The 18163-nt window shown below is 36.9% G+C and overlaps 9 protein-coding genes across 9 annotated transcripts; 4 read left to right on the top strand and 5 right to left on the bottom strand.

Moving 5' to 3' along the window:
- Nucleotides 1–331: 331 nt before the first annotated feature.
- On the top strand, nt 332–520 carry B0P05DRAFT_468253 (uncharacterized protein; the record flags this gene model as incomplete). The annotated part of the gene is made up of 1 exon (XM_051574421.1): nt 332–520. The coding sequence occupies one exon, from the start codon at nt 332–334 to the stop codon at nt 518–520; it is 189 nt and encodes a 62-aa protein (XP_051435887.1).
- Nucleotides 493–1183, top strand: B0P05DRAFT_58077 (uncharacterized protein). Its single transcript, XM_051582042.1, has one exon. The coding sequence runs from the start codon at nt 590–592 to the stop codon at nt 953–955; it is 366 nt and encodes a 121-aa protein (XP_051435888.1). The 5' UTR covers nt 493–589; the 3' UTR covers nt 956–1183.
- On the top strand, nt 984–2642 carry B0P05DRAFT_537581 (CRAL-TRIO domain-containing protein). Its single transcript, XM_051577747.1, has 4 exons — nt 984–1658; nt 1700–1859; nt 1905–2007; nt 2047–2642. The coding sequence occupies exons 1-4, from the start codon at nt 1057–1059 to the stop codon at nt 2520–2522; spliced, it is 1341 nt and encodes a 446-aa protein (XP_051435889.1). The 5' UTR covers nt 984–1056; the 3' UTR covers nt 2523–2642.
- On the bottom strand, nt 2617–3882 carry B0P05DRAFT_467956 (cystathionine beta-lyase; the record flags this gene model as incomplete). The annotated part of the gene is made up of 2 exons (XM_051574403.1): nt 2617–3611; nt 3660–3882. 2 exons carry the CDS (start codon nt 3880–3882, stop codon nt 2617–2619), a joined length of 1218 nt encoding a protein of 405 aa, XP_051435890.1.
- A 192-nt stretch (nt 3883–4074) lies between these two features.
- On the bottom strand, nt 4075–8731 carry B0P05DRAFT_586241 (Rapamycin-insensitive companion of mTOR, N-term-domain-containing protein; the record flags this gene model as incomplete). Its single annotated transcript, XM_051582496.1, has 12 exons — nt 4075–4411; nt 4460–4611; nt 4686–5127; nt 5173–5300; nt 5348–6991; nt 7039–7391; nt 7437–7624; nt 7677–7808; nt 7854–8028; nt 8090–8275; nt 8324–8504; nt 8576–8731. 12 exons carry the CDS (start codon nt 8729–8731, stop codon nt 4075–4077), a joined length of 4074 nt encoding a protein of 1357 aa, XP_051435891.1.
- A 319-nt stretch (nt 8732–9050) lies between these two features.
- B0P05DRAFT_537595 (uncharacterized protein) lies at nt 9051–10040 on the bottom strand. Its single transcript, XM_051577748.1, has 5 exons — nt 9852–10040; nt 9651–9796; nt 9432–9609; nt 9267–9386; nt 9051–9222 (listed from the first exon to the last, which is right to left on the bottom strand). Exons 1-5 carry the CDS (start codon nt 9964–9966, stop codon nt 9176–9178), a joined length of 606 nt encoding a protein of 201 aa, XP_051435892.1. The 5' UTR covers nt 9967–10040; the 3' UTR covers nt 9051–9175.
- A 557-nt stretch (nt 10041–10597) lies between these two features.
- Nucleotides 10598–11566, top strand: B0P05DRAFT_596034 (uncharacterized protein; the record flags this gene model as incomplete). Its single annotated transcript, XM_051583116.1, has 4 exons — nt 10598–10638; nt 10711–11056; nt 11101–11184; nt 11217–11566. The coding sequence occupies exons 2-4, from the start codon at nt 10765–10767 to the stop codon at nt 11564–11566; spliced, it is 726 nt and encodes a 241-aa protein (XP_051435893.1). The 5' UTR covers nt 10598–10638; nt 10711–10764.
- Nucleotides 11567–12389: 823 nt separating this feature from the next.
- On the bottom strand, nt 12390–13630 carry B0P05DRAFT_537601 (uncharacterized protein; the record flags this gene model as incomplete). The annotated part of the gene is made up of 1 exon (XM_051577749.1): nt 12390–13630. A coding segment is annotated over exon 1 (839 nt), but the record flags the coding sequence as incomplete, so codon positions are not given.
- A 447-nt stretch (nt 13631–14077) lies between these two features.
- B0P05DRAFT_468170 (uncharacterized protein) lies at nt 14078–15619 on the bottom strand (the record flags this gene model as incomplete). The annotated part of the gene is made up of 2 exons (XM_051574416.1): nt 14078–14631; nt 14680–15619. The coding sequence occupies 2 exons, from the start codon at nt 15617–15619 to the stop codon at nt 14078–14080; spliced, it is 1494 nt and encodes a 497-aa protein (XP_051435895.1).
- Between the last annotated feature and the right edge of the window lie 2544 nt (nt 15620–18163).

Here is an 18163-nt window from a genome sequence, read left to right on the forward strand (position 1 = left end):
ACTCGAAGATTGTGAGTGTTAGTTTTATTTTTTGAAGGAAAAGCTTATGAAGTCAACGCAAGCAGCCCTAGCAGCCAATGTCAATTATGGCACTGCTCGCAAATGGAAAAAGACATACAAAGGAAGACCTTAGAAAAAACCCGGTTAAAAAAACACCCAATAAAACACTTAATATACCGGTCAGTAAGCTAAATGAAACCCATAAAACTCATTTAATCAATTTTTTTGATGAAGATTCTACGGCAACAACCCAAAACGCAGTAGAAAACTTGGACTTAATTCGGATGAGTAAGGTGGAAGATACACTGAGGTGTAACCTTGCTGCATAATTATGGGTTCAATCGAACAATTCTGGTCCATCATAAAAGCTAAAGTAAGACGAACCAAGCTTAGTAATATAGAAACTCTTACTACTAGAATAATTGAGGCTAGTGAAGCTGTACCAATTGTTCATCTTGAAAATATTATTCAGCATTCAGCAAATCAGTTTGAAAAGTGTCAAAATGAAATGCCCTTATAAACTTTTAAAAAATGACCAATGATTTCAAAAAAGTGTCCAAATGGCAGTGGAAGCACTGTATGATGGAAAATGGCTCGAAGAGATGCGTGGAAAAAAGGCGATGTCTGTGTTACTGATAAATACAAGACTTCACAGACATGCATCTATTGTTTTGAGTATTTAGAGCGTCTTTGTTTTGTTGAAGAGAAGAATGAAAAGGCGATCAAGAGATCAACAAAGGTTAGCTTGATGTGTGTCAATCTTGAATGTGTCTCTGTAAAGCATGGTCGATCAACCAAGTCTCGGGATGCCCTCTCATCTCTTACAATAAGACTATCTGTGCTGACCTTGTGCCTTCTTGGGATACCTATACTCCACTTCTCTCAGTCTAAAATCAGTCAATATGAAACTGAAGAATTTAAGATTCAAGCATTTGCCCTTCTGCGATGCAATTAAGAAATAATTGGGTAAGATTTTTTTTAATATCTCATCCAATCTCTAATTTTGTAATTACATTCAGTTCCCTTTTTTTCTTTTAAGTATAAAACACTATCAAGATGAGTACCATCGTGTTCCCCACTGAACTCTCACTTGAAAACCGTAAGCCCGGGTATGCAGGCAATCTTACTGAAGAACAAGTGAGCAAATTAAAAGATATTTGGTCTCGTCTTTTGATCTTATTTGAGCAACCAGGGGAAGAAATTCAATTACCTAAACAACAAGAAACTAAGCCTAAAAAAAGTGGGAGCTTGTTTAGTTTAGGGTCTAAAAAAGAAGAACCTGTTCAACAATACTTTTTGGGTGTCACTTCTGACCCTCGCTGGACAGAATTATCTTTGGGCAAAGCATTACCTCTCATTCCAGGAAAATTGCTCCACACGTCATTTTGGGGTTTAGTGACTACAAGTAACCCTGATTCCATTGTATTGAGATTTTTGCGTGCTCGTAATTGGGATACAGATGCTGCTTATTGCATGTTGGTAAACACACTTCGTTGGCGAATTCATATGCGTATTGATGAAATTATTGCGCTTGGTGAAACAGGTCTTATTGAAGCATTAGAAAAGGCCAAAGAAGGTTTAGGTATAGCCTTTAAAGACCAATTGGACCGCAAACTCGTCACTCTGGGTGGCCCTGATAGAAGAGGCCGTGGTGTTTGGTAAGTAATTTCAGAACCGTTAGGTTCGTTAATGCATGTAGTTTTGTGAATGTTCAAGTGCACACCAAAGACAATCAGCCTTTAGAAGTGATTAAATTGCTGACTGTTTATATTATGGAAACTTCTCGTACTATTTGCGATTATCCTGTGGATACTGTCTGCATTGTGTTCAACCTAGAGAATTTCACTCTATCTAATATGGTAACTAAGTTAGTATGGAACTATCTTGGCTTACTTCTTATGTAGGATTTTGAGGCAGTTAAATTTCTTGTAGGTTGCTTTCAAGCCTATTATCCTGAGACACTAGGCTTATGCTGCGTTCACAAAGCCCCTTGGGTGTTTTCAACAAGTAAGTTCTGATATTGAGGCACATTAACTCATCCATTAGTCTGGAATTTGATTACACCTATCTTGGATCCTGTTGTTGCAAGCAAAATTCTTTTTACAAAAACGACGGAAGAGCTTGAGAAGTATGTGGATGAGGATAGCTTGCCTATCATCATTACTGGCAACAAAGATAAACCTTGTATCGATGACCTACCATCAAATAGAGAATCTATTCCTGGCCAGATTATAACAGATGATCCTCGTGCTAAGCTCTATTGGGATACAGTAGCTGAATATGAAGCCAAAACAAAAGATTGGGCTCAAACGACAGTGATAGACGGTATTGATCGAGATGCTATGGATCGCTTAAAGATGGCTCTACAGTATCGCAAGATAAGAATAAAGGCAGAAAAAGTACTGCGTGGAGAAACAAGTTATCATACAAAAGGCCTTATTTGTATAGATCACAACGATAGATTTTTGATTAAATACAATACAAACACTTGGAGAGAAAAAGATGTTACTGAATGGGTATAGAATAAAGACTTCTGTGTAATAAAGAAAATAGCGTATTATGTGTATTTTTTTTTTTTACAAGAGAAATAGAATGTATACAATAAATAACAGAAAATTACTGCTTGGCAGACAAAGCACCAGCACTATGTAAAGCTTGTTGTAAATCTTCTAAGAGGTCTTCCACGTCTTCAATACCAACACATAGACGAATCAAATCTTCTGGTAATTGACGTTCTGCACGAATTTGTGCAGGAATAGAAGCGTGTGACATACGGCAAGGCATACTAATTAAGGAATTGACGCAACCAAATGAAACACTAATGCTCCATAATTTGGTTCCTTCTACAATACGTTCGGAAATACCAATATCACCTGTTTCAAAACTCAAGACAGCACCTGGGCCTGAAGACATGGAGTTATGCAAATCATATTGAGGGTGTGAGCGCAAACCAGGATAATGCACCTTAAATCTGTTTTCTTCCAAGTAGTTGGCAATACGAATACAACTAGCTTGTTGCTTATCCATACGAACAGCTAATGTCTTGACACCACGCAACAATAACCAAGAATCAAAAGGACTTAGACCACAACCAGTAGAATTGATCACATAATAGAGTTGTTCACCCACAGAAGCATCTTTGGCACCAATGACACCAGCCATCAAGTCATGGTGACCAGACAAGTATTTGGTGCCTGAATGATAAGAGATATCAGCGCCTAATTCCAATGGTCTTTGTAGATAAGGTGACATCATGGTATTGTCCACCACCACCAAAGCATTAGGACAACGTTCATGTACGTATTTGGAAATGGTAGGGATATCTGTGATTTTGATCAAAGGATTGGTAGGAGATTCAAGTAAGACTAAACGAGTCTTGTCAGAAAGATATGGCAAAACAGATTCTGATTTTGTTGTATCCACATGATGTGTCTTGACATTTTGAGATTTAGCCAAGAAGCTTAAAAGACGGTTCGTGCCGCCGTACAAATCATCACCAGCAATGATTTCTTCGCCGGAGCTCACAAGACGAGTAATGACATCTAATGCGCCCATACCACTTGTGACTACAAGTGCTCTTTCAGCACCCATAATTTTAGCCATATGGTTTTCTGTTTGATGTTAGTCTATAGGCTTCAAATCAGTGTGTTTCTACTAACCTATATGAGTACGAGTAGGATTTCCACTACGGGAATAATCATATTCTCCAGAAGCAGTTGCGCCCGTTTGTTTAAATGTAGCCGTTTGATAAATTGGTACTGAAGCAGCATGGTGTGGGTCGTCTGAATTGTCTACTGTCACAACTTCTGTTGCAAAACGGTATTTTCTAGGTGCACTGATAACTGAAGAGGCTGAAGAAGAAGAAGGGAGTATATCTGTCATGTTGAACAAAGAGAAGAAAGAGAAAAAGAAAAATAATGTCTGAGAAAATTATATTTATTTACAAAAAAAACAAGATGAAGATTGAGCCTTTAAGAGCAGGCTGCTTGAGTGAGTTCGAACCAATCAAATCCGCGGATGATGGTAAAATCATCAATGGCATGATAGGAGGCGAACCTATTTTGCTTCGGAGAATCAATCTTTAGGACAAAATCCCATTGTCTTGTTTTTCGGCTCTAGTTTCTCTTGAGGCACATTGTCATTTGGATTGACGATAGAGGGGGCAGCAACCTTTTGAAAAGACGATGGCATTGAGGATGGCGTAGTAGTTGTATAAGTGATGGAAGAAGTAGTAGCAACTGTGCTTGAGATTTCATCTAGTTCTTTCAAGAGTTCAGTGGTAAACCGCATGTCAAAAATCTCGAGCACATATTTTCGCACAGGTGAACGGAAATGATAGCTTCCCAGCAGTTGACATACTGAGTAATACAAATCAACTCGTTTAAATGCATCTGGGTATACTTGTTTCAGTCTATAGTATTCTTATTAGTTTGCATGTTCATTTCAATAGATGACTTACTTTGCCAAGTTTTTGGAAGCTTCATTGGACAAGATATGGTTGCTCATGTCACCAATGTTCTTTAGAATATCAGCACCTACAGTATCTGCTGTAGCTGACTTGGGTAGCTGAGGTGGTGCAGACAATGCGGCTTTATATTTCCAATTCCGAATCTAAGATGAAAAAAAATTGATCAGTTCCATTTGAAGAATGAGATTAAAAAATTGATGTACGATTGCTAATTTACAGTCAAAAATTGAAAGAGATTCAAAGGTACACATAAACCTTCAGGTTCACCATTCGCAGACACAACACTTTCCCAGCCAATTTCACCTAAAAGCTCCACGCCTTGCTGTGTTTTGGCAATCAAGCCAAGTACAAAATAGCATGTTCCCTTTAGTGAAAGAATTTCACTATTTTCAGCCATACTGACAATGTCCTTGACAATGTCCTCTTCTTCAAGGAACGGTAAACCATTCTTGGTAGCACCGATATTACCCAATGCCCACAAAACAGCTTTCAATTGACCCAAAGAAGCCTCTGCCTTACTTTGTTCTCCTAATGGAAAGTCTCGAACATAGTCAGCAAAAAGTTTGAAATAGCCCTTTTCTCGTAACAAGTTGCATCCTTCTTCAGTCTTGGTAAGTTCGCCATAAAAGTGGGGAGGAGTTAACCCATCTCCAGGTTGTCTACAGAGAAAAATAAGTACATCATAAAAAAAAAGCACAACTTACAATGTTTCAAAATCATTTTCACTGTCTATTCGTTCTTCAAAAGGATTGAATGTCTTTTTCTCTGGTGTATTTAACAATGCTCTCGCCAGCGAAAGCTCTAATTGAGTAACATATTGCTGGTTTCCTCTCTACAAGCAAGATGAGGACAAAAGTACTATATGGGATCATCACTTACCTCAAACCATTCGTCCATTTCTTTTTGCACGTATCCCAAAGCATTCAGATATCTGAATCCTGTCGATGTTGACAAGAATCGTAATAATAACGGATGCCCAATTTCACCTAAATGACCCAAGCTAGGTCTACATTTGACAAGCAATTCAAGGTTGGCTTGTTTCTCACAAGCCTCATCCAACAGGTTGACAGCTGTTTGACAAACATCCATATGCGTATCATACAGTTGCGTTACTAATAATCGTATCATCCAGTCATTGTATTCAGCTTCAGATTGACGCATAATCACACCAATATGTTGTGTAGCAAACAAACGTATAGGGTTGTAACCAGAAGTCATGATCTTTGACAGTAACACACGGGGGTGACCATCCAATGTATAGTCTAAATTGGTAATCATGGCTACCTTCAAATCAGTACGATTCTTGAGCTCAGAAATTTGATAAAAGCAACTAAAGATCTTGAACTTTTCCAAGATACGAACACCTTCTTTGTATTTGGAGAATGTACCCAAAAGAGCAAAATAACCACAAGTCAATGTACTTTCCATGCGCTCCTTGGAAAAGATGGGCTCTGTTTCAGGATCACCGCCATTCATCAAAAGTGGATCTAGTTCATTGAAGGCAGAAGCAATATCATTCAATAGCTTGTTTTCACTCAAGTAACGCACACCGTCTGGATTCGACAAAAGAGTTGATATGAGTGTACATCCAGTCTTGACATAACGAGCAATAGTACCCTTGGTGGCATTCATGTCCGAGAATTGATGTTTTGAAGGACGGTAGAATGCCAAAAGTCGCTTGATGAACTTTTTTCCTCGCATGGCTTCGTCAAGACGTCGAGGGTTGAGTAGAGGACCTTGTAACAATTCTATCACACTATCCCAGTTCCACTTGGTATAATCTTTGGTATTGAGTACTTGTGTATCCATCAACAATTGTCTGAAATGGGTATCATCAATAGCATAGCCAATTTTAAGCTTGACTTCATGTACTTTTTCTTTTGTACGTGCTGCTGTAGCTGTATTCAGGAGCCGTTCTCCACCTTTTAAGGGAGCAGAGTTATTGGTGGCCATGTACCGAGTACGCACTCGCGTCAATCTGTCAATGTGTGCCAAGGCTGCTGTAGCATTGTGTCTCACTTGTTCGTCTTCAAAATTTGAAGCAAGCGTGAATAACTTGGGTAAAGATTGGACTTGAATAGCCATAAGAATAGGTAACAAACGAGTCGATAATTGTAGGATCTCACCAATCAAAAGCGTGGCTTTACGAGACATGTAGATATCGTCTGATTTCACCATGTCAATCAAGGCCATGAGTATATCCGATTCGATAAAGATAATAATAACAATGCTGAGATGATGATCAAGCATTTTGAGGCGTTCTGAGTTACTGGCAGTGGTTGTGCCTTTGTTTAATGAGCAGCGTGCATAAGCGTCAGGACTAATGCCACCAGCTGCCATGAGATTTGACATAACAGCGCCATTCAAAACAGAAGTATGGCCTGGTCGAAGTAAAGCTTTTGTCGAATCAGTGCTCGTTGTAGGAGCAATTTGAACAGTGTGCTGTCTTCCAGATAGAAACCCGTGATAGTCTTTGGGTAGTTTGACTCGAAATACATCAAAAAACATATCCAACACTAATTTCTATAGAAGCGTCAATAGACTTCTTTTTATGCGCTTTTTGCTTTTACCTGTACTTCAGGTACTGGCATTCTTAATGCTTGTACTACAGATCGAGCAGCACGCATATTATTTGCACTCATGTACAAAATACCTGCCCAGCTCTTAATCAATGTAGTTACCATTTTTGCACTGTTCTTTATCCTCTCTTCATGATTTGCACCCTTGTTGGACTCAGTGAATGGTGCAATAATAGTCTCTAATTCTACACCAGGACGAAGGTAGCATCTTTTGTCTGGTGTGTCTAATACATATAATACAGCCTGAATCAATACTTCAGATATGCCTTGCTGCCCATCAATTAATGCCTGAATCAGCACACGTAATCCTCCTGATCTAACTGTCAATGCAACATCCAATATAGCTATTGACTAGTAAATACAATATAGCAGGTGTGTAGTCAACTTACTTATTTCAGCCAGTGTTTCAAGAGCAATGTTTCTTAGACGATTGTCTTGTTGCTCTGCTATGGCCACAACTGCTCTGACAATACCTTGGTTTATACATTTGACACCTCCATACTCAATAAATGCACGAATAAGTTTGACAGTCTGTTCTCTTTCAGGCTCATGTCCTTCGGGATCACGGGCTAATGCTCTAAAGAAAATATGTGTTGATCTCCTTAATTAGTACATAGATATTTTTTTACCTCACACAAAAAATATCTAGTTGATACGACATGATCCGCTCTACATCCTCTGGGCCTTCTACTAATAATCGCAGTGCCCTTAAACCCATAATTCTAATTTCTCGGTGTGGACTAATGATACACTGTCGTAGACTATAATAAAATCAATAAACCTAATCTAAATACACAATTCATTACCATGACACCAGTTTGTTTTTTGACGTGTACGCATCAATCCCAGTCGTATTCTTTAAGATTCGAATCAACACTTCTAATTTCTCCATCTTGATCTCTTTTGGCTTATTTGCTTTCCACTCGTCTGCCTCAAGATGCTGAATAATGTGTTCTAATCGTATACCTAGCGGTGAAGCGTCTAATAGAAAGATGATGTGTGAAGGAATACAGACGATTTCCTTTTTTGAATAAATGCTTACCATCATCGGGATAAGATAGGTTCTCCAAAGCAGCTTTCTGTTTTCCTTTTGAAGTATTGCTTGAACGTAGTTTGGACTTGGTTTGTGCTAAAGCAGTAGGTGTAATAGCGTCTGAGAAACTGGTGCCTGTGTATTTGTATGCTTTTAATAATTTAGCTACTTCAATGATATTTGTCCCTGAGTTGACTAGAAGGACATGTTAGATCATATTGGCAATGTTCTCTTTAGTTTTACCAGCCACTGTTCGGATATGTTCAATCTGCTTAGTGGTAGCGTCGATAGCCGTATTATATCCTTCTAGTTGAGACTCTAGATCTTTTGTTCGTTTTTTGTCTCTCAAGTACACTTCGAGCATATTTTCTACACCAGACTTCATTTTCATCTCTTTATCTAGTCTTACAAGTAAGCTCTCCAACTAAAAAAAAAAAAAAAAAAAAAAAAAAAAGACGTGCTTAGAAAGAGAAGCTTTCTTCTATTGTTGCTTACCTCTTGTACCATAGTCTTTGCACTGGCAGGCGATGGTTGTGAAGGAGTTGAAGAAAGAAGCATAGCGTCGAGTGTTATGGTATCTGAATCAGTCTCTACATCCTGTTTATTAGGTTGTTGTGGTGCTAAAGTCTGTAAAGAAGGTGAAGGGCTCATATTTCCTTTGTGAAGGATATAAAAGTGGAAAAAAAAACAAGAGAAAAAGAAAATTGTATTTTCCTGTGAAATTGAGAATGAAATATTATTTCAGTTCAAATTGGCGCTTAATGAGTTCTTCTAGAAGAGTTCTTTTGCTTCAAAATATAGTCCATGTAAGGAAAAGCAAGTATACATAATTCACAAACACTGACGTTGTTTTGTTTTAGTATAATGTGATTGAACGCGTATTTACTATAATAAGTCCTTTTTTATTTTCTAATTTAAAGACAAAAAAAAAGGAAAGAGAAATGACTGTTATTTCTAAACATTCATGCAAAAAAAAAAAAAAAAAAAGGAACTACAATTGGGTTTCACATTCTTTCTTAAAGGAGTGCAATCTTCGAAGTTTATGTAGAGACTATAACTTTAAGTCAGCTCGGTATAAAGTTGGTTCAAAACTATTTATTGTTGAATAGATTGGTAAGTAGGACCATCTCTGGCAGCTTTCTCTGAATAATTCATTAACTCGAGATAACCATTTACTTGAACTTACTTGCACGGAATTCAGTTATATCCTTGTTGATTTCAGCCATGACCTCTTTGTAGAGTTGAGGACGATAGCCCAAAAAGAACAAGACTTCGAAAAAGACAAAATAGGGTGCTGACACAAGTGCTACGACATATGGTCAATAAATATACCTATTTTCAGGTGTGTTACCTTGTACGAGGTTGTCCAATAACTTGGGACTTCTTTTTTCTGCTAAACCATGTCCTAAAAATTGGAAAATCCATGAAGCAATATGAATACCAAGAGCAATTTTGTTGGCATTGGGGTTTGTGGCTAGGAATTCAGTTGCTGTATAGCTTGCTCCCAACAAAAAGGGTGCAGCCAAAGACTTTGTTTTATAAGTATATGTTATGCTTGTTTATCACTTACAGCTGCTATTGGGTCGAGAATAGCATAATAAGTTAAATAAAATACAGCACCAAAAAAAGAAAGATTAGGACCAAACGGCAACAAGAACTCAAAAGGAGTGTCTTTGACATTTACAAGTGGACCTGTATTAGCAGCAAACACAAGTGCTTATGTTGTACTGTTAGTCTATAGCTTTTTTGTTGTTGTTGTAATTGTGCTTACCGGTCCAAAAAATGGTAGGTACAAATATCATATGAATAGTTACATTCACCTTGTTGTTGTGATGTGAGCCATAAACAACAAGCTGTTTCTTTAAACTAAAAATATCAGACGTCATTACAGACAAACAAAAGATATAAAAAAAATGAAAAAGAAGGAAAAATAAGAGGAAAATTAATTCAATGCATTTAGATTACGTAAAAAGAAAAACTGGTGGGTTTTTTGTCTACCTTTTATAGTCAAAAAAAGATGAGCAGTAAAACTTTCTCATTGTGCCGTCCTGAATTACCATTTTGTGTGATGTAACCAAGGGGGAAATTTATCGAGTAACTCAAGAAATAGGGTCATTGTTTACGAGAAAAGTGTGTGCTTTCTTAGTACCACTACTGACTGGGCAAGAAATTGCTTTTTTACTGTCAATTATGATTTGACCTTGTCTGACTAATTGACAGAGACAAAAAAGAAAAGCCAGATTATACAATGAAACATTGGATCGGAGAAATCTTGATTAACATGATGTTATTTGAATTCTTTATTACCAAAATACTCAAACGCTTAGCTTTCTGTCTCTGGTTTTATTAACAATCACAGTGGCATTTCTTCAACTAAAAATAGCCATACATTGCTTGACAACCCTTTTGATCTGAACAACACCAATGATAGTATGTTAATTTTCTTAATGGTGTCATAGCTCTTTTTTTGCCACAGCTTTCTCATTAAGAAATACTGAATGATTCACTGCAGATTACATGTAATGCCTCTCAATGGATTTATTACAATGCAACTAGAGGCAAGTTGTATAATTCATGTATCCTTATTTAGAAGAATACTAAGCTAACCTCTATTCTCATGTGACTTGTAGTTAAAATAGCCTCTCAATTCAGTAACATAAAACTCTTTTCTCTAGTCAATTAATATGGGTAATTCTCAGTCTTTAGATAAAGTTCAAACTGTAGTCAAAGAGGGTATCAATATCTATCAAGAGATAAAGAAACAGCAAGACCAACAGCAACAGCACTATCAACAAACCACTCACTATTCTCATCACGAGTCTTACTCCTCTTCTTCCACTTATCATGTTTCAACAGACGTAGACGATGATAATGAATATTCGCGTCTTCGTCAGTTAGCCCACGAAGAAGCAGAAAAAAGAAACAATTTTTACGCTCAAAGCCAAGAGGCTTACAAATCCGGCAATGGTGCTGAAGGTATAAAAAAAATTGCAACTACACAATCTAAACTAGAGTAATAGCCAAGGAATTGTCTAATAAGGGTCACCATCATGATAATTTGATGAAACAATACAATCAAAGAGCTGCTGATCATATTTTTGCTGGTAAGGCAATATTTGATACTATACTACAGTAGCTCATATGTTGATAGTCAAAAACCAAGGCAGACCTAGAAACGAAATTGATCTACATGGTCTGTTTATTAAAGAAGCCTCTGAAAAAGTAGAAGAAGCCATTCGTCGCTGCCAAGATCATGGTGATGAAAATCTTGTCATTATTGTCGGAAAGGGTTTGCATAGTCCAAACCAAATTGCTAAACTTAAGCCTGCTATCATTGAATTAGTCAAGAAGTACAATGTGAGCTGTCAGCCTAATATTCCTAATCCTGGCTGCCTTTTCGTTGAGTTTGGTAAAGGTACTGGTGATCTTTCCTGGCTTGATCGAATTACTGGCAAGATGGCTAACGATCAATGTATTGTTATGTAACATATCTATATGCACATATATAATTTATCCCTTTCAATTCGTTCTATATTCTTATATTCACACTATACTTGCCTATTTGGTGAGACCGCCTATTTTTATTTTATACGGCCAAGTCAATAAAAGTAATTTGTTTTGTATATTATACAGTTAAAGCAACACCTTTTTAGTGTTTGTGCAATACAAAACATCAAGATCAACTTTTTTGTCTTTGTGGACATTGCTTCTAAAAAAAAAAAAAAGCAAACTATGTATTCAATGGCTATACATGCTTCTATTATCGTTAATTTTAGCTTACTAGCGAGGACATAGCTCACTATTGTTCGAAATTTGGTTTGATATTCCGAGGCTTGAAGATATACTAATTGCAGATATGCGTTTTTTATGCTTCGACCAAAAACATATTAATTGTGGTAGAGATAGCAAAGAAAGCGCAAAAGTAGTTTAAAAACAGTCTTGCTCATATCTAAATTGGGCTGTGACATAGAGAAAGCATTTTTCTTTAATCATTACTATCTTCTTTATGATATAAATCATGTAACTAGACTTTGTAATCTGAGCTTTTGACATCAATCTTAGTGACTATCGGCAATCTTATTCCAAATCACCAATTGAGTGTTGGTAGTTTCTGTTAATCTCTCAATCTCTTGGAGGGTCATATATATATATATAGAAACGGCCAATTGCTCAAGCGCCTAAATTGTTCGTTTTACTACTAAGATTACATGTCTTACTGGTCGAGGTATTTTTGCAGACGTGACATGAGCATTGTAATTTTGCATTTAATCAATAAAATAGTGTAACACAGTTTTGGTTTAAAGGAAAAGGCGTGAATGCTTAAAACGAAGCATTTCAACTTAGATCAAGTAATTTATATTAGCTTGCCGTTAACGATTATACTTTCTAAATCCATGTAATTAAAAGAATACGCAATTTTATGAATAAGTATGGTTACATGAATACAAATAGAGAAAGGTTTCTCTTTCTTATCATATATATATATATATAGAATGATAAAAGATGGACAAGTTAGTCATGTGCAGATGGCTTCTGTAGTATGTTTTCTGGATAAGTATGAGGAGCAGAATAAACAGGTGGGTTTGTGGCGGGTTGCATAGCTACTTTGTTACTGCCATCGTAAGCCATTGTGTTTCCCTGAAAAGGCATTACTGGAGGAGCAGAAGCTACATATGGATCGTAGTGTTGTTGGTATCCCATACCTGTGTCATAATAAGGCTGGTTATAGTAATTTGTGCTGGGATTGGTTGCATAACTCATTTGTGGAGAAGCATAGTATGGATCATGATGAGCATGCATCACGGTGGCTGCTATAGGAGGCTGGGGTGATGGCATATTATTATTTTGATAGGGCTCTGTCATCTCATATTGATTCTGATGAATATTGTTGGCAGCAAGAGCAGGCGAAGGTCGACCGTTATTATTGTAATTATCAGCCTGGTTGTTATAACCACTATCAAACGGATCGCCACTATTACTGTTGAGTCTTTCTTGACGCTCTCTTCTTCTCTTGGTCTTTGAAAAGAATGCATAAGCAAACCCAGCACCCAGAAGGGCAGCAACACCGCAGACAGCACCGATGATGGCACCTGTATTTTTATTAGTGCTAGAGGAATTTTGAGTTTCAGATGTTTGAGATGGAGCGGCGGAAGTTGAAGAAGAAGAAACTGGAGATTGACTGGCACTGCCTGACATCGTTGGGGTAGCAGACAATCCGCTGGACAACCAGGAGGAGGAAGATAAGGGAGGCAGTGTTGATGAAGTGGTTGGTTTTTTATAAGTGGAAGTAGGCATATCAAACGTAGTGGATGATTGTAGAGTTGTAGTGTGAGGATCATCAAAAGAAGAAGTCATTTGAGGAGGGAGGGTAGTACTAGTAAATAGAGGTGGTTGAATGGTGGATGGAAGATCTAAGGTTGCTGAAGGAACACCTGAGGAAATAAGATTGTTTTCTGATGTTGTTGTTGTTGTTGTTATTGTTGTTGTTGTTGAATTGGAGCATCCACCAAGAATATGACAAAAAAAATCTGCTCTTGCATCCTGTACAAGACTAGCAACTATAAACAAAATAGTCAGGTTTAAATGAATGGATTTCATGTTTGATGGAGTAACAAAAAGAGACACTAAAGAAAAAAAAAAATTAAGAGAAGAGGATACACTAAAATAATAGATCAAATGTAGCACTGCTTCAAGAGGAGAGCTACCAGAAAGGGGAACAATTAACATACCATTGGTTAAAATCACTTCTGCTTCTTCTAGCGGGATTTTTGGCAGTTGTCACACGAATCTTATTGTACTCTTTTTTTTTCATGTAGAAATGAGACTTAGTAAGAGCAAATATCTATTTCCTGAATATACAATGGACTCCCTCTTTTTCTAAGCAGACAATTACCAAAATTGACTCATGAATTACAATTAGTAATTGAACAATTGAAAGGATTCTGTTATTGTTTTGTTTGACAAAAAGACACGTGTAAAAAGCCTATTTTTATACTTTTAGAAACCTTTTCTAACTTTTGTAGTAATGTTGGTTTGTTGGTACTGCAAATTATCCATTCTAAACTGATCAATCATGACACCCACTTGACTGTCTACAGAAATTTGAATAGATCCACCCAATGCTTTTTTAATTGCATCATAGCCCAACTTCTTTGTCATCACAGGTATCTTTTCTGATTCAACAACCACGCCTTTACAGTTACCTGATGCATCACAGACAGTAGGTGGGAGCAACATGGGTCCTTTCCAGCCTTCCCCATGGTCCTCAAAATTAGCTAAAAGTTTGCCAATTTCATATACTTCATAAGTTGCAGAAGCATTGATTTTGTGAATAGACATTTGGACATGTTCAAACGGATTCCTTAAACTCATGGTGGCAGTGGATGACAATATATTCATTTGGCAATCAGCCAAGAGTGGCTCTTCATCAAAAGATGGTACATGGATATCAAATGCCATACCCTGTAAAAAGCGGTTCAGAAATTCAGATTGTGAAGCATTAGGATGTTGGCCTGATATAGTAAGCGTAACATTACTTCTTGTACCAAAACCTAAACGCCAGAAATGAATGATGTGTAACTGTGGCTAGTAAGTCATACCTTCTGAGATGTATTGCCCAATAAAGTCCAAGACATGTTGGTTGTCAGCAAATAACCAAGCAGAAGCATTCAGTCCGTTGAATTTACCTGGCGCTAGTTTAAGTTCGGGTATAGTTGTATTACCAATAGTATGGCCATTAAAGAGCAGCATCATATTAAGTGCTCCTAAATTAATGGCTACGTCAGATGGACTATAGATGCTCAAGTCTACTTGTGCTTCAATAGCATCTTTATGTCCCTTCATGATCTTCATCGATATCGTTTTTGGTGGAGGATGCTTCATGCCTTGTAAGCCTTGTGTCTCAATCTCGCCATCAAACTCAAGATCGCGGATGTTCAAGTTACCAAAAGCGCTTGTTACTTTGGCATCAGAAGTACCATGGATATAGACTTTGCCTTTCTTTTCGTTGTATACGCGGTTCAAGAACTCCTCGAAATCCTTTTGTCCACCAGGCAAGACTTTAAAAGGTGCTCGATACAATCGTGAAGTTACTTTCATCATACCAATAGGTAATTCCAAACCATTTCCTTCTTCCGTCTTTGCTGGACATGGTTGATTTGGTCTTACAGAGGCAAATGGTTTTTTGGAATCTTTGTTTAGGAACAAATAAACAAGTGGATCAATTTCGGTTACATCCATATGAAATTGCATTTCTTTTGGTTTCTTAAGCATTGCAACAGCATTTCCAGTAATAAGAGGCCCTGCTGTGGGTGAAAAATCAATGTTGATGTTAGATAACTCTAAAGATTGAATCAAGTCTGTTTCAGTGGCACCCGGAAAAGGCACGCTCAAGACAATTGATTCAAGTGCTTTACGAAGCCAGCGAGGTGTCTTACTAACATGCTTTTTAGAAGGCTGATCTTCTGGGCCAAATGAACTTCCACGAACATGAACCTGCGTTGAATTACCGTGTAGATAGCGAGTCAAGAAACCTTCCATTAAATGCTGTGTCTTTTCATCCTCTGAAATAGGCAGTGTTCGTCCAGTTACATTAAAATAGTTCATGCGGCGACCTTGAAGGGTTGCATTGTGCGCCTTTACAACTGCAATCTCTACATCTTTGCCTTTTGGGGAAGCAGAAGATAAATAGATACCAAAATTAATGTCGCCTAATGCCAAACTTAATATGCTTGAAGGATTATAGATGCCAACTGTTGCAGCCACTTCTATTCCACCTAATGGATGTTGACCTGGAAATATCATGGATTTCATATCTGTTTGTTTTAATCCATTCATGCCTATAAAATACATATAAGACAGCTTATTGATGGATCTATCGACTTGCCTTCAATATGGATTGATTTGTCCAGCTCAACCCGTGTTTTCCAAGGCAGCCAACCTAATGTGACCGAGAGCGGTCCAGCTACGCGCCATATGACAGTCTCTGCAATTACTGCATCTTTACAAAATGCCATTAATGCATTTGAATCATCAATCACGAATCGGGTGATAAAATCGAATGAAGTCATGCTTGAGACGCTATTTAAGTCCAAAGCAGGCAGATCAATTCTTCCCATTGAAGACAATGTCTCCACCAAGTTCTCTTGTTGCTCGTAATGTACCTCAAGTTTGCTTTGCTGAATACCGATGTTTCCAAACAGACTGTTTAGTTTTTGTTGCAAATTAAATAACTTGGGTTGCAACTCTATCTGACCGACTACATGCATTGTTATGACGTTGTCTTCAGTGACGTTCACGATAGAAGCTTTTTGAAAACCAAAGCCCACACCGTCTTTTATGGCACGCTCGGCAAAAGTAGGGGCAAACCAGAGTAAGCAAAAAAGAATAATCATGCTACAGGTTGTGATAATGATTGCTATATATGTACAAGTCTTTTGTGAATGATTTGTAGAGTCATTTTGATCAAAAGATGCAGATGATATGGATCCATAAGCAGTGGAGGGTGTTATGAGTGGGTCATTCTCTTGCTCTCCTTCTTCTGAATAAGGATTATTCAAAGTATATTTTTCTTTTCCTTTTCTGCTGCTGTTGTATTCTGAGTCTCGTAAAGGTTGATGTGGGGAAGAGGAAGAAGAAGACCCTTCAGCCATTGGATTATATGACATAAGTTTTGATAATTATGTACAATAGATAAAAGAAAAAGCGAGTGAAAAAAAATCCCCCACAGTTCTTGGACCTTGCTGTGATCTTCTGATCTCTTAAAACTCAGACATAAAAAAAGAATTAATGAAGACTGTAAGCTCTTATATAGAATATGCCTTTTACTTGATTATAGATCCTGTAATACTTTATTGATCATAGACCTCTCTCTTTTCTACATCTGCTCTCTTTATCTGATGCATAAAATCTTATTCTGATAACATTTGAAGATGCCCTTTATCTGGTAAAAGATGAATCGATATGTTTCTGAGAGCATAGTGTATGCGAATGAAAAATGTGCACCGAGTGCTGCTTAATTGAATTAGATTTAGTATACAGATAAAACGCTTTCATCTAAAAGATTAACATATAAACAATGAATTCAAATATGACCATGGTTCCTCTTCTCAGAAATAACGTCATTGATTATCAAATAAAACAAGTTTTATTGTTCTCGAGATTGAACAAATACTCAACAAGTCTGTAGAATAGATTGTATAAGAAAAAATGGACATTTCTTAGTCAAAATGGTAGATGCAATGGATTCTATAGTAGTAAACGATCAAGCCAAATCTGCAACTACACCTCTTTCTTGATTCTTGTGAAAGGATGTATAAAGTAAAGTCTATAATATTTCTGCTTTTTAACTATAAATAGTGGTCCTAAAACAAAACAAAAAAAGAAGCACATGCTAGCCTTGTTATTTGTCAAGATCTAGTATGGATCTCATAGCTATACAAAGAAATATATCTATCATTGTATGCAAACACAACAATAATCGTATCACCATTCGAGCTTTTATGCGTTGAGCCACACTTCTGATACTATTAACATAGTACTTTGTCAAATCAATAGTCGAAAAAGGAGAAAGAAAGTCATTTCATATGACTATTTCAAATATTTGTAACTTTTTCTGCAAAACTCAGACGAAATTCAAACCTTCGAATCTGATTAGTTAAATACTCAAGTCACGTGATCAATTTTTAAATTACTGTTAATATAACTATTAAAAAAAGTACAAAATCCATTGATACGTTTGCGGTGCTGAAGTGTGAAATATGGTTTAGTGACTTAAGTAATAATTTTGAACAGATCAATATGTTTCCGGTTAATCTGCTATTGTTGTGATGTTTTGATGATAGAGAGTTATATGATAAGATAATGTAGAGATAAAGGTAGATACTTTGAGACTGTTTTATACAATTTTCTTTTTGACTATAAATTATTCTAGCATATTTATACATGAAGAGATGTCGGAGTAAGTAGTCGTAGAGTTCATGCAAATGACTGAGTCTCTATTATCATAGACTACTTTAAATTAATTAAATAATGTAAATTATGGATTTCGGTTATAAGTCTTGATCTATTAAAAGATACATTGTC

This window comes from Gilbertella persicaria (genome assembly GCF_025201335.1).
Source record: "Gilbertella persicaria strain CBS 190.32 chromosome Unknown B0P05scaffold_15, whole genome shotgun sequence".
In the NCBI taxonomy this organism is placed as follows: domain Eukaryota; kingdom Fungi; phylum Mucoromycota; class Mucoromycetes; order Mucorales; family Choanephoraceae; genus Gilbertella; species Gilbertella persicaria.